Source organism: Cydia amplana, chromosome 3 (assembly GCF_948474715.1).
Source record: "Cydia amplana chromosome 3, ilCydAmpl1.1, whole genome shotgun sequence".
In the NCBI taxonomy this organism is placed as follows: Eukaryota; Metazoa; Arthropoda; class Insecta; order Lepidoptera; family Tortricidae; genus Cydia; species Cydia amplana.
This window is the reverse complement of record NC_086071.1, coordinates 8,319,158-8,334,602: the sequence shown is the minus strand read 5'-3', so window position 1 is coordinate 8,334,602 and position 15,445 is coordinate 8,319,158. Positions and strand designations below refer to the sequence as shown.

The 15,445-nt window shown below is 36.1% G+C and overlaps 1 protein-coding gene across 2 annotated transcripts; it reads left to right on the top strand.

The window, feature by feature from the left end:
• Nucleotides 1-434: 434 nt before the first annotated feature.
• Nucleotides 435-13,921, top strand: LOC134662523 (lipopolysaccharide-induced tumor necrosis factor-alpha factor homolog). 2 transcript variants are annotated; one of them, XM_063518781.1, is made up of 3 exons: nt 435-523; nt 7,666-8,038; nt 13,768-13,921. In XM_063518781.1, the coding sequence occupies exons 1-3, from the start codon at nt 472-474 to the stop codon at nt 13,868-13,870; spliced, it is 528 nt and encodes a 175-aa protein (XP_063374851.1). In that variant the 5' UTR covers nt 435-471; the 3' UTR covers nt 13,871-13,921. The 2 variants fall into 2 exon arrangements, with proteins under 2 accessions (XP_063374851.1, XP_063374852.1); XM_063518782.1 differs by lacking the exon at nt 435-523 and adding an exon at nt 5,504-5,531.
• The last annotated feature ends 1,524 nt before the right edge of the window (nt 13,922-15,445 follow it).

Sequence of the window (15,445 nt, the reverse complement as noted above, 5' to 3'; positions counted from 1 at the left end):
GCCTAAATACGGAACCCTTCATGGGCGAGTCCGACTCGCACTTGGCCGCTTTTTTAGAATTTACCAAGTTTGATATAGATATAAACTGCGTAGAAAAGAGCTGGCAGCTTCCTCGCTCAACGAATAAGCGTTGCAATTCAGCGAGGATGCTGCCATTATCTTTGGCACTAGGCCCCAGGGGCCCTCTTTAGATATAGATTTTTAGTTTTTTTAATGTAGGTACCTATTAGTTTTAGTTTTGTAGGTAGTTTTAATTTTAGGTTACTTTTTATTGTTAGTTTACTTATACTTATGTTGTTATTCAATAAATATCTTTAGTATAAAAAAATTATGTAAACTTGCCCCCTTATATTAATTTAGTAGTACGTTAAAAGCATTATTTATAATGCTCTTTTAGAACACCTATTTAATCAACATGTTGTATTTAGTATTGGTGCGGCGCAGACTAGTCTAAAACAAACTGCCACAACGATGGATTCATCGGCCAGTGCAAATATTCCATGCACGCTATCTACCCATTACGGTAAGTGCCTAGTGGAATGTATATTGTGTAAGAATGTGAATTAAGAAAACTATTTATTTCACATTCTTACACAATCAACACATTTCATTAACATTGTATATATATATATATATATATATTAAAGTTGGGGATAAATCCTGCTATTTATTAGGGTCAATTTATTTTAAAACAAATGCTGCTGTTTGTTTAATTTCCTTGCAGCACAATTAGAAATTATCTGAATTGGAATTACTTGTAGCCGTATATAAATATGGTGCCTAGCATTGACTACCTAGTACTGTTACCCAAGATTAAAACTTTGAATAAACTAATCTTACTGTATATTTTGAGATTTAGTGAAATCATGGAACAACGAAAAATAGAAGAAAATATAATGTAGGTAGATATTGATCGAATTGCACTTCTGTCTTACCTATACGTGTTCATGTATGACATGCACACATTCATTTTCGAACTATCGGAAACTGGTGCGCATGTAGGACGACTCCTCTCGTACCAATTTTTATTCTGTTGGAAATTAAAGTCAAACACAGAGTAGTCCAGACATGTTGATTAATCGCGTACCTCGAAGTTTCCGGAGCAACGTTTATATTCAGAATTTCAGTTTTGTCCATTTACAGAACACGCTGGACATTTCAATTAGGAGATTGCTTGTCCGCCGCCGGTCAGGGACAAATAGGGGCCTTTGTGCGCGGTCCTTGACGGCCCGATGTGACGTCATCACCATCATTGATTGGACTCTGGCAGCTAACTTATTGATTTAATAGACACAATTAACTTCTTTAGAGACCAGATATTTTTAAATTCGATATTTCTAAAAAAACCGACATTACAGTAGACCGAAATATAGTACATTGATGTAGAGGCCTGGAAATGGCAATTCGCAGATGAGCTTCTATTTTGTCGGACGATGCAAAGCTGAGTACGTCGAAAAAGACGAATTCACAAATCGCTATTTCTGCCAAGGCATAATTTTCTTTAAACATGCGAAGAAAAAAGGTAAAATCATAACCATCCTTTTGCTTTGCCGTAGTCGGGTAATGATGAAGTATTTATCATCAAACATCACTCGAATCGAACCTCAAAACCAACCAACATTAAGAAACGTCAAAAACAATGCGAATTATAATCTATTATTTTTATTATCCACTTTATTTATCTTTCATCTTAAGTTAGGTTATTTATAATATGGATATAAAAGTAAAATATAAAAAACTTACAAAACAATAAAAAATACATATAAACACATTATAAAAAACCTAACCTAGGGTGCCGCCAGCAGCGGGGCAAGGCCCAAGCTGCCGGTGGTCAGGGCCGCAGAGAGAGGAACCGGCGGACTATCCGCGCCGTGTCCAAGATCACCGCCTTCTGCATCTGGCCCTTGATCCAACCACCTAGCGAGAGTCTCTCAAGATGTTGGTCGAGACTCTTCGCTATTAGACCGTTCACTGAAACGACTATCGGGACAATGATCGTCGAATCAACATCCCCACATGGCGGTTATCTCGTGAGCCAAGTTTAGGTACTTACTGGACTTGTCCTTCTCGGCCTTTACGAGATTCTCATCATGGGGGATGGTGATGTCAACGAGCACGGCCCGACGTTGCGATCGATCTATTATCACAATGTCAGGCTTATTGGCTACAATAGTCCTGTCAGTGATGATAGCTCGATCCCAATAGAGCGTGGCACAACCATTCTCAAGAACAGGCGCAGGTAAGTACTTGTACTTTTTATTATTATTATTATCTATTTAATTTAAAAATAACATTTTCATTATCTTTTTTATCTTTTTTTTTTTATTATCGAGAGGATTAACAGTTTAACTTATTTCTATCACATGATTGTAGTCAATATGAGTAAATATTTTGTTTTCTAAAATAAATAAATGACAATCTTACATTAACAAGTTAAGTTATGAAAAGGCATACAATTCACGTAGTACACTATACAATAGAAAAATAAGAAGGTTACTTATTTCTCTATGCCTACACGTACTAAAATTACATTAGATTAAATGGAATTCCACGTAGCTCGTGGTACATTCTCGCTTGTTGAATGTTTATTAAAAGTAGATTCTAAGAATGATGCTTATCTTATCGCCGCCGACGGAGTAAATTAATTAAACAGATACGACAAAGATATGGGCCTTCCCTTGTCCAGTGTCCACTTGCCTAGCATAGGATGGGACATCCTGATGTTAATAGGTATTGAACTACTTATTTATAGTATGCCGATCTAATAAATTAATATTATAGGATAATCTTAATCTTACACAAATAGGGATGAAGACACATGTTGAATTTTATAACAAAATCTAGTAAAATAAATAGCAAACGAGCAATTTATCACAATAATGTGGATATTAAAATAAAATATTGAAAAATTACAAAAATACAGGACCTGAAAGTTTCAAAATTTAAGTTTTTTTAACTTCCAAAAACGATAAAAGTAAGGGTACCATTCGATTCCTTACATTTCATCCAAAAAAATATTGTATAGCAACTATATACATAAACGCAATGTTTCACCGACAAAAACGCATTTTCTTGTTTTGTCCATACTACAAGATGGGCTCCCAGAGACCTTGACGTCACGTTCCCTTGCCGTTTTGTATAGGCGTTAGTTTAATGCAATGGGTCCCATATGGACATTTGATCCTAAAAACAAACCCGATCGATTGATACCATAAATGAAAATTAGTCATGTAGCCTATTGACCTAGTCCCACACTAACTTCAATAAGGGTTGTGTTGTGGCGAGAGGGTACTAGATGACGATATATGTATACATATAATAATAGTCAGATAGAAATAGACGTAAGTACTTATTTAATTAATATATACACACAAATCAGCTGATGTCCTTGGATTCAAACTTAGGACCTCCAGATTCGTAGGCGTTCGTGTGTGTGTGTACGAGTAGGTAGGTAGGTAGCTCAATTTTTGTAAAATTATCCCAAGTCCTAATCCTACTTTTTATATTTGGATGTTTGTTCCCTTTGTTCCTCCTACACGCAAAATCGAATGAAAGGATTTGATGAAATTTGGCACACATATATTTTATAAACTAGAAAAGCACATATGATTCTTATTACTTACCTATTTATTCCGGAATGTATCAGAATAAGGAGGAGTGCACACGGTGAGGGGGAGAGTATTTTAACGACTTTTACGTAGACGAAGTCACGGACAGAGGCTTGTATTTAATTTATATTTATTCTTTGATTACTTCCATGATTTTAAACAATACTTTCATGATTGTAAATAGTTAAATACATAAATAAATATTATGGGCCAATCTTACACAAATTGCCTTAGTCCACCTAATCATAATCATTATTTTATTTCATAGAATATGGTATGTACAATTTTGCTCAATAAGACTTGTAGTGGGTATTACTGAACGACGATTAAAATTATCAGTAGGTATAATGGGTAAATACTGAATATACTTAGGTTATTTTTGTAAGCTCCCATAGTTCTTCGCAGTAGACATGTAGGTAGGTACCTACATTCATCTTTTTAACTTTGCTAGCTAAAGTGATGGATTGCGCGGGCACGCCATGTCTGCGTATTCCTATGTCAGTCCATTAACTAAATAGGTTTCCATCATAGCTTTATGACAACACATTGCATATATAAATATAACAGGAATTAGGAAAACTATAATATCTGTATTGATTTATTTGCTACCTAATTAAAAAAAAACAATGATTAAATCTGGATTAATTTAGTATTTTCATAGTCTTTGCATGAAATTATTTTACGTATGCATATTGTTTATGTTGTAGGATTCTTTCCACAGAATCTTAGTTCGTTCGGCTAACAAACCAGTATATATAAATAAAAAAATGAATTAAAAAACATTTTTTACGGCAAACCTATTGTTATATGTTCAGGAACATATTTCATTTGATAAAATATAATTTTCATTTAAGTACTACTACTTTATCTATTACTGCATTTTCAATAAATATGTTCTAGCTAGAACGTAAAACCTAGACTAGAGTAATTGAATTTCCTCTAGGGCACTTATCCAAGATAAAAATATAATATCCATTTGATTTGCAGTACTTACTAATAATTATTGTATTTCTCTGCGTATACCTTGCGAAAGTATAGAAATTAAAGGATTAAGTACCTATAATATTTTTTATTAAATATGTATGGTAGGTATATATTCAATTCATATTCCTAAATGAACAACAACCAGGCGCACTTTTTCATCGAAACAAATCAATGAGTCATCTTTTTTCATCTTTACGATATGTAAAATATGTATATTCAAAGACATAAAGGTACGTAATTATCTACTTAAAGATAACATGACTTTGACCAACAAGGCCAATAGCTAAATTCATTTTTAGGGTTCCGTACCCAAAGGGTAAAAACGGGACCCTATTACTAAGACTCCGCTGTCCGTCCGTCCGTCCGTCTGTCACCAGGCTGTATCTCACGAACCGTGATAGCTAGACAGTTGAAATTTTCACAGACGATGTATTTCTGTTGCCGCTATAACAACAAATACTAAAAACAGAATAAAATAAAGATTTAAGTGGGGCTCCCATACAACAAACGTGATTTTTGACCGAAGTTAAGCAACGTCGGGCGGGGTCAGTACTTGGATGGGTGACCGTTTTTTTGCTTGTTTTGCTCTATTTTTTGTTGATGGTGCGGAACCCTTCGTGCGCGAGTCCGACTCGCACTTGGCCGGTTTTTTTTAATATTGTAACAGCACAGTAGTTTATGTCGTCTGCGCTTGTCTGATAAAATTCATAATGCATTTGGTTTTATCAGAAAAACGATATTTATCCGCACGTACATTTTAGTGACGAAACTGTCTATTAGTTGAGCAGCAACAAGCTAACTGTTCGGACGTGTGATGTGGTTTGTTTAATTGTTTATATTACTCAATTTGTTTAATTTGTTTACGTTGTGTGCCTAAAAGTGGGTTTATAACATCTCGGGTGAAATCAAGTGTGAATAGGACATCGCATAAAATGCAAGGTTAGTCTAAAATTGGGGCATTCGCATTATCAAGGACGCTGTTGCTAGGTGTGGTCTTATGTTGGTTTGTGCCAATTTATTTTATGCCGTACTTAAGCTTTTTTGATAACATGAATATAGGCAAGGTTACAACATATACGGCGGGGTAATTAGTTGTTGTTGTAGAATTATATTATTGTTTTTGGGATTCCGCTTTCAAAATGACCAAAACTGAACCCCAATAGTTCGGCCATGTCCGTCTTGTTTATTTGTCACAGCCATTTTACTCAGTAACTAATAGGGAGGCGAATGTTAATGAATTGGATATTGTATTATGGTTTCTAATTAATATGATTAAGGGATTTAAAAAAAAACGGTTAAACTGGGAATTAAATAAATACGAAAATTTAAGAAAATAAGGCTTAATACGAAACTACTACTTTTAACAAAAACAAATTTTGAACATTATCAGTTAAGCCGTTTTTGAGTTCGCCAATAAACTCCTTTTTAGGGTTCCGTAGCCAAATGGCAAAAAACGGAACCCTTATAGATTCGTCATGTCTGTCTGTCTGTCTGTCTGTCCGTCTGTCTGTCCGTCCGTATGTCACAGCCACTTTTCTCCTAAACTATAAGAACTATACTGTTGAAACTTGGTAAGTAGATGTATTCTGTGAACCGCATTAAGATTTTCACACAAAAATAGAAAAAAAAACAATAAATTTTGGGGGTTCCCCATACTTAGAACTGAAACTCAAAAATTTTTTTTTCATCAAACCCATATGTGTGGGGTATCTATGGATAGGTCTTCAGAAACGATATTGAGGTTTCTAATATCATTTTTTTCTAAACTGAATAGTTTGCGCGTTGCGCGAGAGACACTTCCAAAGTGGTAAAATGTGTGTCCCCCCCCTGTAACTTCTAAAATAAGAGAATGATAAAACTAAAAAAAATATATGATGTACAATTACCATGTAAACTTCCACCGAAAATTGGTTTGAACGAGATCTAGTAAGTAGTTTTTTTTAATACGTCATAAATCTCCTAAATACGGAACCCTTCATGGGCGAGTCCGACTCGCACTTGGCCGCTTTTTAAATAATGAAGACGTAAGCGCCGCGAAGATACGCTCTTTTGCTTGCTTTTTTCGTATCGTATGGATGGATGGACGAAGGTATTATTCGTACCTGCATTTTGCGTGTTCAGACACATCAACCATATTCGAACTTTAAGATAAGGTCAAGTGAGGTAAATGCAACTATGGGGTTATTGCGTCTCTCCGTTCTTTCTCGAATACGATTGGTCGAAACGCCCTCTACTATGCAACGTTTCATTTCCAAGTAGCTCAGCCCTAGTAGCACGGTCGCATTTTTATCGTTTGTCACCATGCCTGTCACGTTCTAACTAGTATGTAAGTGCGAAAGTGACGGGCATAGTGATAGTCGATAAAAATGGAACCATGCTGAGCCCGCAGGCATGAAACGTTGCATAGTAGAGGGCGTTTCGACCAATCGTATTCGAGAAAGAACGGAGAGACGCAATAACCCCATAGTTGCATTTACCTCACTTGACCTTACGTCAAATACTAGATATTGAAACGATATGGATTGGATATATAACAAGTGTCAAAGGTGACGTTTCTTCAAACAAACACGTCACTTTTGACACTTGTTTGACACTGGCATATCTTGGTGATGTCTAATAGATATCTAATTCAAAATCGGAATCGGGCCCGCAGTTTTTTGCTTGAATTTTTGGATGTCTGAAGCAGTGTTAGTAATTAAACAAGATAGTATTTCCTACATTATTTTGTGTTTGCTAACACCGCTTATCAATAAGTTATACCTGTTTAACAACGTCAATAAAAGAGGGTTCTTTATATACTTAATATATAGATCTATAGTAAGATTAAGTGGGACAATAAGCACTACCTAGAGATCCTTAATAAGTTTAGTCAACGTCTGTTACCTAGCTGTTTATTTTTGTTCATTCTTTTTGTAAGTAGCCTCTTTCCTATTTATGAACATATTTGTTTTGTTCATGTACATGCTCATTGCGTCATGGTTGTTTTAGCCTTCAGTTATCAGTGTTCAGACGAGCATTATCTTACCTACAATATGGTACCAATGTGTCCCCTTACGAAATTGAGTTTTTTCAGGTAAAGACGCTTCCAATTTAGACGGGGGGTACCCGACGCTTCCCATGCAGGACACGACGCCTCGTACTGCGCCACCTCCGTATACTGATCACCCACAGCCTCAATCTGCATACCCCCACCCGCCACAAGATGCTAACACCGGGTACCCACACCCGACCGCCGGGTACCCGCATCCTCAAACTGGCCCGACAGTGCACCCAACAGCGCCTGGAGCCACCGTGATCGCCGGACCGACCATCATCGTTCAAACTGTCGTGGGGCCAGAGTCTACCCGCACGACGTGCCGCAATTGTAATGCACAAATATCCACAAGGATTGACAGGAAACCGACGATGAAGACGCATCTCATGGCGATGTTACTCTGTGTACTTGGGTACGTTCTAGTTTCAGCTGTCAATATACACCCGTTTCTAGCTAGAAGGCTAGCCTAAGCTTTTATAAGACCTTTCTATTAGTAGGTGCTTGTATGTATAGTCTGGCCAATGCATGGCCATATATGTACTAGAAAATTTCCCTGTTTTGGCTACATATGCCAAATTATCGCTTGTGAATACAACCTTTTAGACGTGTATTTACTATAAATTAAATAAACCAAGTAGGTAATGCAATTGTGGAGTGTTTTAAGAACTCAATTGTGATAAGAGTTGTTTACTGACGGAGCTTGGGCGAGTAGGTTTTCCCATTATAATAAAATGTAAAATGAAGACCGAAGTAAATATGGTTTAAGTTGCGAATACGAGTATAGGCGAGGAAAAATATGTTTTAAATTCTGATGTCATATAAAGCACTAAGGGGAATTATAGGTTATAGAAAGGGACTACGTGAGTCATCAACAAAGAGGTAAAATGTAGTGTAGGGGCTTCAGCATTTTTTTTTCTTTGCTAGCGATTATTTCCGAAAATGTTACGTTTGTCAAAACTGTTTTTTTGAAGACAATGGTTTTTGAATATTCGTTATATTCGTTTTGGAAGACCTACTCACTCTATCCAACGATACCATACACTATAGGGTTGAAGCGAAAAAAAAAAATTATCCCCACTTTCCTGAGCCACTCTAATAAAAAAAATATAGTTTTTATTTTACGACTTTGTCTGCGTAACTTTATGCTAAATTTCAGCTTTCTGTCACTTACGATCACGGAGCAAAGCCGCGGACGGACAGACGGACATGGCTAAACTATAAGCGTTCCTAATAGTTGACTACGGAACCCAAAAAGTCAAAGTACCTACTCTCTGATTACATAATGACAATGAGACCAGCTGTGAGGTTATTTATCTTTTCCAATTGGGCCCAGGCAACTTTAAGAAATGGGGCAACATTCTTAACCTTTTCGACGCCGTGTCAAACACAAAAGCTGTCTCTCAGACGCCTACGGAACCCTAAAAAGTCAAAGTACCTACTCTCTGATTACATAATGACAATGAGACCAGCTGTGAGGTTATTTATCTTTTCCAATTGGGCCCAGGCAACTTTAAGAAATGGGGCAACATTCTTAACCTTTTCGACGCCGTGTCAAACACAAAAGCTGTCTCTCAGACGCCACGTCATCGAAATGTCAAAACTGAAATTGAACTTTATGCACCTAGGTCTATGTTACTCTGTGGTCTTTGACCGATTAAGACGATCGGTAGGCCCAATGCCCTTGAGCGTCTGGGCGGAGCTAAGCGCTCTGTACCCGTACCACCCGCTTACCCCGCTCGCTGCGATCGTACGTGAATTTTGTATCGCTGCACCGCCACGCGGTTCAAAGAATAAGATACAGCCCAGAGGCGCGCAGTTGGCGCTATACTCGTATAATCTTTTGTTTGCAGATATGTATTTTGTTGTTTGAGTATGAGTAGATCATGCATTTAGTGGAGGTCGTAAATTACATTTCACGGTTAATACGACTCGCGTCCCGCTTAATACGCCAAATAAAATTATATTATTATTATATATTACTTACCCATCCCGTTACGCACCGTGCACGTTTGCGTAATTGACATAACCGTCGTATTGGTATAGAGTGCCATTCTATGAAAGTTGCCAACTATGTAATCAAACTTGATGAATGCATGAATTTACTAGTAACTTTTGTTTACATAGTTAGCATCCATAGAATGATACTCTATGCAATAATTTTTTAATGTGTTTATTACCTACTAAGGTTTTTTGTTTTAATTTGTCTAATATCTAAAATTATCTTTTATCGGAGTGATGCTGTCACGCTTTTTCCTACTATTACTCACTCATACTCCCCCAGATATTCAGTATTATCCATAAATTACTTTATCAACGTTTTAAAAAAAAAAAATTAAATATCTGATTTTCATAGATTATGATCTTTTTGGGTTCTTCCAACCCAGAATCACTAGCATATTCTTGTTGAATCCTGATGCTAACAATTACGCTTTTTATTAATTTAATGAATTAGGTTTTCGAAGTGTGTACCACCGTTTTCAGCACAAAGATTTAATTTTAAACGGATTCCATTATTTAGGTTTACAAAAGTGTTCTTTATTTCTTCGGAAGCCGTTTGAATTCTTAATAATTCTTCTCCAGAGTTCACTGGTGTTGAGTATTCCTTATCTTTCAGAGTTCCCCATAGAAAAAAAACCCAATGGTGTTAAGTCGGGTGACCGGGCGGGCCAGGTTAGGACGTTGCTTCCACGGCCAATCCACCCCTCAGGGTATTGTTCGTCTAGCCAATTTACGAACTTCTAGGCTGAAGTGGGTCCGTCGTGCCGGAACCATATAGTTCTTCGGGTTTCCAAATCCGTACACAATGTGAATATCCGCTAAATGAGCCGGAGGATAATGCGGTATGGCGTATTTTATTTATTACAGTCAATCAAATTTTTAAGATTTTATCTTGCGTGACAATCAGTAAATTATTACTTCATACTAATGAAAAATGTCATTTTAGTGACATCAATTTCAAACTATCAGCCAGTTATCGTGAAAGTAAATAGTTTGCACTCTTTCGATTGAGAACAGAACAAAATTTCGGTAGTGAAACCTTTTTGTAGGATAGATACCAAACTGGCTAATAAGAGTAATAAGTAATAACCATGCAGTTAGTGCGTCTGCGTGTAAAATTAGTTGGTGGCTACGTCACGCGTTAGGGTGTGTTAGAATTGATATTTTTTAACTTGTGATTTGTTTTAAATAATTAATATTTCTTAAATTATGGGTTTTTGGACTATATGTTATATAACTTTATATACTCTATAGTAGGCTCTAAAATCGTTGGCTTAAATCTTTCGGATTAGTAAATTTCGCGGTGTATAGTACGTATATATACCTACAACATAAGTTGCCAATGTTGATCAATTACATAATTATTATTTTTTAGGAATCGAACTTTATTAAAAACGTTAAATTTTAATGGCAATATGTCGGCGCATGTTCGAAAACATTTTTTATAAATTTCAAATGAAGCTTTCTCAAACATAAGTGGAAATATTGTCATTAGGTTTGTAATAATAGGCTGCGAAACACCGTGTTGCGCGCGCTAAAGCGCGTCACAACCAAATCAACTTTCTGCAGTTATTTAATCTTTGGCCACAATAACTCCAATTTTATTGCACTTGGGCTCAGCACAAGCATGCAGAATACAAGGAAGGCACGGAGCGACGAGCGACACAGCCTCCTCGTCTCAAAGCTAGCAAACGACTACCGGCCACGCCTTTTTCGAGCTACATTCGCACAAAATGTTGAAAAATATTCGATTTCATTAAAAAAAAATGATTAATTAACATTATTCTACGTTGCATTTGTAGTGTCGGTTAAAAAATTTATTTTAGTTTAAAAATAACTTTAATCGAATAAACCGTTTAGTAGAAATAGGCAAAGTTAGTCGCAAAACGGCATCTCGTAATGTTCCTTTTTTCGAAAAATTATAAGTCACAGGAAAAAAGTCAAACGTTACAAATGTTGTACATAAAACGTAGATTCATATATATTTTTTTCATAATTTTTTGTCGAACCGTTACGAAGATATATACTCTAGAAAGTAAGAGTTTACGGCCAATAACGGCGCGTAGCGCCTTAATACGTCTTTGGCGTTGGACCTGCGGTGCGTATATATCGATCATTGGCGTCCAAAAGGTTAAACAATCCTATGAATTAAGAGAACCCTTTCCTTTTAAAGTTGGTTGAACATGTGAGAGTTTTTATCTGTTCACTCGATTGTTAAACGTCATTACATCAAGGTCATGTCGATAAAAGAAACGTCAATAGAATGAAGACATTTATTAATATGCAGATAACACCGTTATTTAAATGAATCACCCAAGGCTGTGCATTAGGTACAGGGTATCTGTTGACAAAACACATATACATAAATTACCTAAAGGTGACAGTCCATTTCCAACCGCAGCTGCACTACTGTACATTTTACTATGGAAATTGACAGGCAGCGACGCGTTCAGTACCAGTAGTGCAGCTGCGGTCATAAATGAAATGTTACCCTAATACTTTGTATTACATTAATATTTATATGGAGGAGTTAAAAGATTAATTGATTAGTATTACCTATATTTCTTTCTTTGGTCCCAATTCTAACAAAAAGGCTATAGAGCCTTTTAAAAAAATCACTTTCTAATATACATAAAGTTAATTTATAATTTATTTAATCCTTAAAAGTACTTCGACATACGCTTAAATACATATGTAATATTTATATATTTCGCAACGAAATGAAATGCAGAAAGCATAAATACTCGTTTTATCTTCGACCTAGCTAGGCCCTTGCTTCGCTCGGGAACGATAAATTGCTTCTCTTCCCTGTACAATGTATAAAATAAGGAGTTGAAAGTTAACAAAAATGGATCGTACTATTCAAACTGTTCCTGTAATTTAAGATGTGTAATTCAAGCGTCTGGTTGACTTAATTGGTGACCGAAGAGCTGGCGGCTTTCTCGCACAACGTATCAGCATTGAGATACAGCGAGGAAATGCCGCCAGCAACCTTGGTACAATGCTGGCTTGGCTGTTTAATGGACCTATGCCTTCATTTGATATGGCCATTTAAAGTTTTAAAAAGTTTGGAACTCGTTAAATAATGGAATTTGTATGCAACATTGCAGTCCCGAAATCGAGACTGCAATGTTTTTAACTTTTTAATTTTTTTGAATGACCATAAACTACGCACTTCGCGACCTATTTTTTAACCGGCAAAGTCGACTTTGCCGTCCATTTTTGAGAATAGTACATTATTGCAGAGGCCGGGAAAGGGCAATTCGTGGATGAGTTTCGATTTTGTCGGACGACGCGAAGCGGAGTCCGACAAAGAAGACGAATCCACGAATTGCTATTCCTTCCGAGGCATATATAGTGCTTTTCTCCAAACATGCGAGGAAATAAGGTAAAATAATAATTATTTAAGCATCACTCAAGTCGAACCTTCACATCAAAAATGTCAAAAACAATTTCCCTCTAAAATTAATTTTTAAAAGTTAAGGGCACAAACTTATTCTGCCATTCAGTACCATTCAATATTCGTTCATTCAATATAATTGTGCAATATAGTTGGTCAAACCAATTTGTCAGTCAGTAAGAACCAGGAAAACTATACCCATCCTTTTCTTTTGGGTGCTAGTACTAGTGTAAGACAAAGATAGTATGATTCTCTCCGTCTATGTTTGAAATGAGAAAGTCCTATGACAAACTATATAAACTTTATGTACACGGATGAGATCCTTAAAAAAATATAGAAATAATCTTTGATTTTATTAAGCAGTATTCGCACGATCATACACGAGCACAACGGTCTTGTAAGAACGAGACAAGTAAGGTTGTTTATCTTACTATCTCACTCTATCCTATAGCTTGAAATGATAGCTGATCGGGTCGTGTAGATGCGGCTCGCGGCTATAATAATTGGCTGTTTGCGTTTTTTATTTTTAAAAAGTAAAAAACACTACAGTAATAACTGTAATAAGTTATTACTGTAGTGTTTTTTTCATTCCCGTTCGCTAGAACAGGACAGCGATAGTTTGATTTTTTTTAATTAGAGTTCGACAATAACGAAGAACTTCCCGTACTATTTTTGCTACAATAAGGTGAACATTTCCGAGCATATTGGAGAAAAAATAATAATTATGTGTATTCCTTTCTCAGGTGCTGGTGCTGCGTGTGTGTGCCGTATTGCATGGACTCCTGCCTCGACGTTGACCACTACTGCCCTAATTGCGGAGCCTTTGTTGGATCTTACACACAATAAAGTCGCTTCACGCTATAGTTAAATAAATATTTTTAATACTATGTTTAATACTATTTAAGAATGACGACTCACGTTAGACCGGGCCGTGTCCGGTCCGGAGCTTCCGGCGCTTACTTTTCTATGACAGATGACAGGTGATCACATGATGATTTCCATAGAAAACGAAGCGCTGGAAGCTCGGCCCGGTCTAACGTGAGTCATTCTTTAGTTGTGCACGTCGCTCTGTGTGTCTCAGTGGTCAATCTCTACTTGAAGAGCCAAGTAGTGAGCTAAGTACGAACAAATTTGTCGTTTTAAATCTTACTTTATCTCTTGTATGTTACATGTATCAGAAAAAAGATACCTATACGAGTATGTATAGTAAAACCTAACATTATTATTAAATTGTATTTGATTTATAAAATCTAAATAAGGCTGTTCGTACCGAACTATTTATAATATGTTTCCGTGTTTACCCGGAAAAAATTCACGGGATAAGATGGCCATACTGAAAGTTTCTGGATTCTGATATATGAGACGACTTATTTTTTCTAAGTGGCCAGTCCAGGAATTTTCAGTATGCCCTAAGTAAAGTGTTTTTTAAAATAAAAAAGTACTTCAATTGCACAAGGCACGGTATATTGCATACCCCCGTGGCGTTAAGAGTAAAATACCTGTAAGTATTTCTATTTTACCGTCACACGAGACTCAATTAACAGTTTTTAACGTTTAAAAACCTATCTATTTCTGACGATGAACACCGTACATCATTCACATTACACAGTTTAAGAAGAAGAAGAAGAAGAAATACATTTATTTTAACGCCACAATTTATTTTATTATCTGTTATTTTAAGCACCAAAATATAAATGTGGTTCCACCAGTTAAATTCACATTAATCTGGCTGAGAGCTAATTTATTTAAAATATTTAAGTGATCTCTGAAATACCAAAAGTGTAGTTTGTAATTTGGTAAAATTATGAATATGAATCTTATCACAGCAAGCGGTTTTCACTGTATTGATATAAAAAACTATATTATAAACAATAGTATAATATGTGCTATGTATTGTAATGACAAATATAAAATATGATTCATTCCTAATTATTATTTTATTCCTTATTTTTTATAACACTTGCTCGGAAAAGATCTTTCATGCAGGTGTCCTTAAATGGGAAATACTCGTAGTTAACAATTTAGAATGGTTGGTCGCTGTATAATAGTTTTATTCATCCCCTCCACCTCCTTATCTAAGCATTACCTATGCCTACTGGTAGCATCCTAAAGAAGCTCAGAGAAATCTGGGGAATATTTTGCTTGCTCGTGTAATATCAATATTAATTATCACGAGGGGTTAAACAACAAGTTGGCCTCTTTGTAAAACAAATAACTATTTTTACATAAGGTCTAAGAAAATTTAATGGTTCCTACCAACCGCCTCGACCTCAGAACTTTTTGTACTGAGACTGACTGACTGCCCGTTTCGATCTTTGAGATACGTCAATTAATAGATCTACAAACGATATGGATTAGATATGTCAGTTTCAAATGTCACATTTCTTCAAACAAAAACCTCACTTTTGACACTGATACATC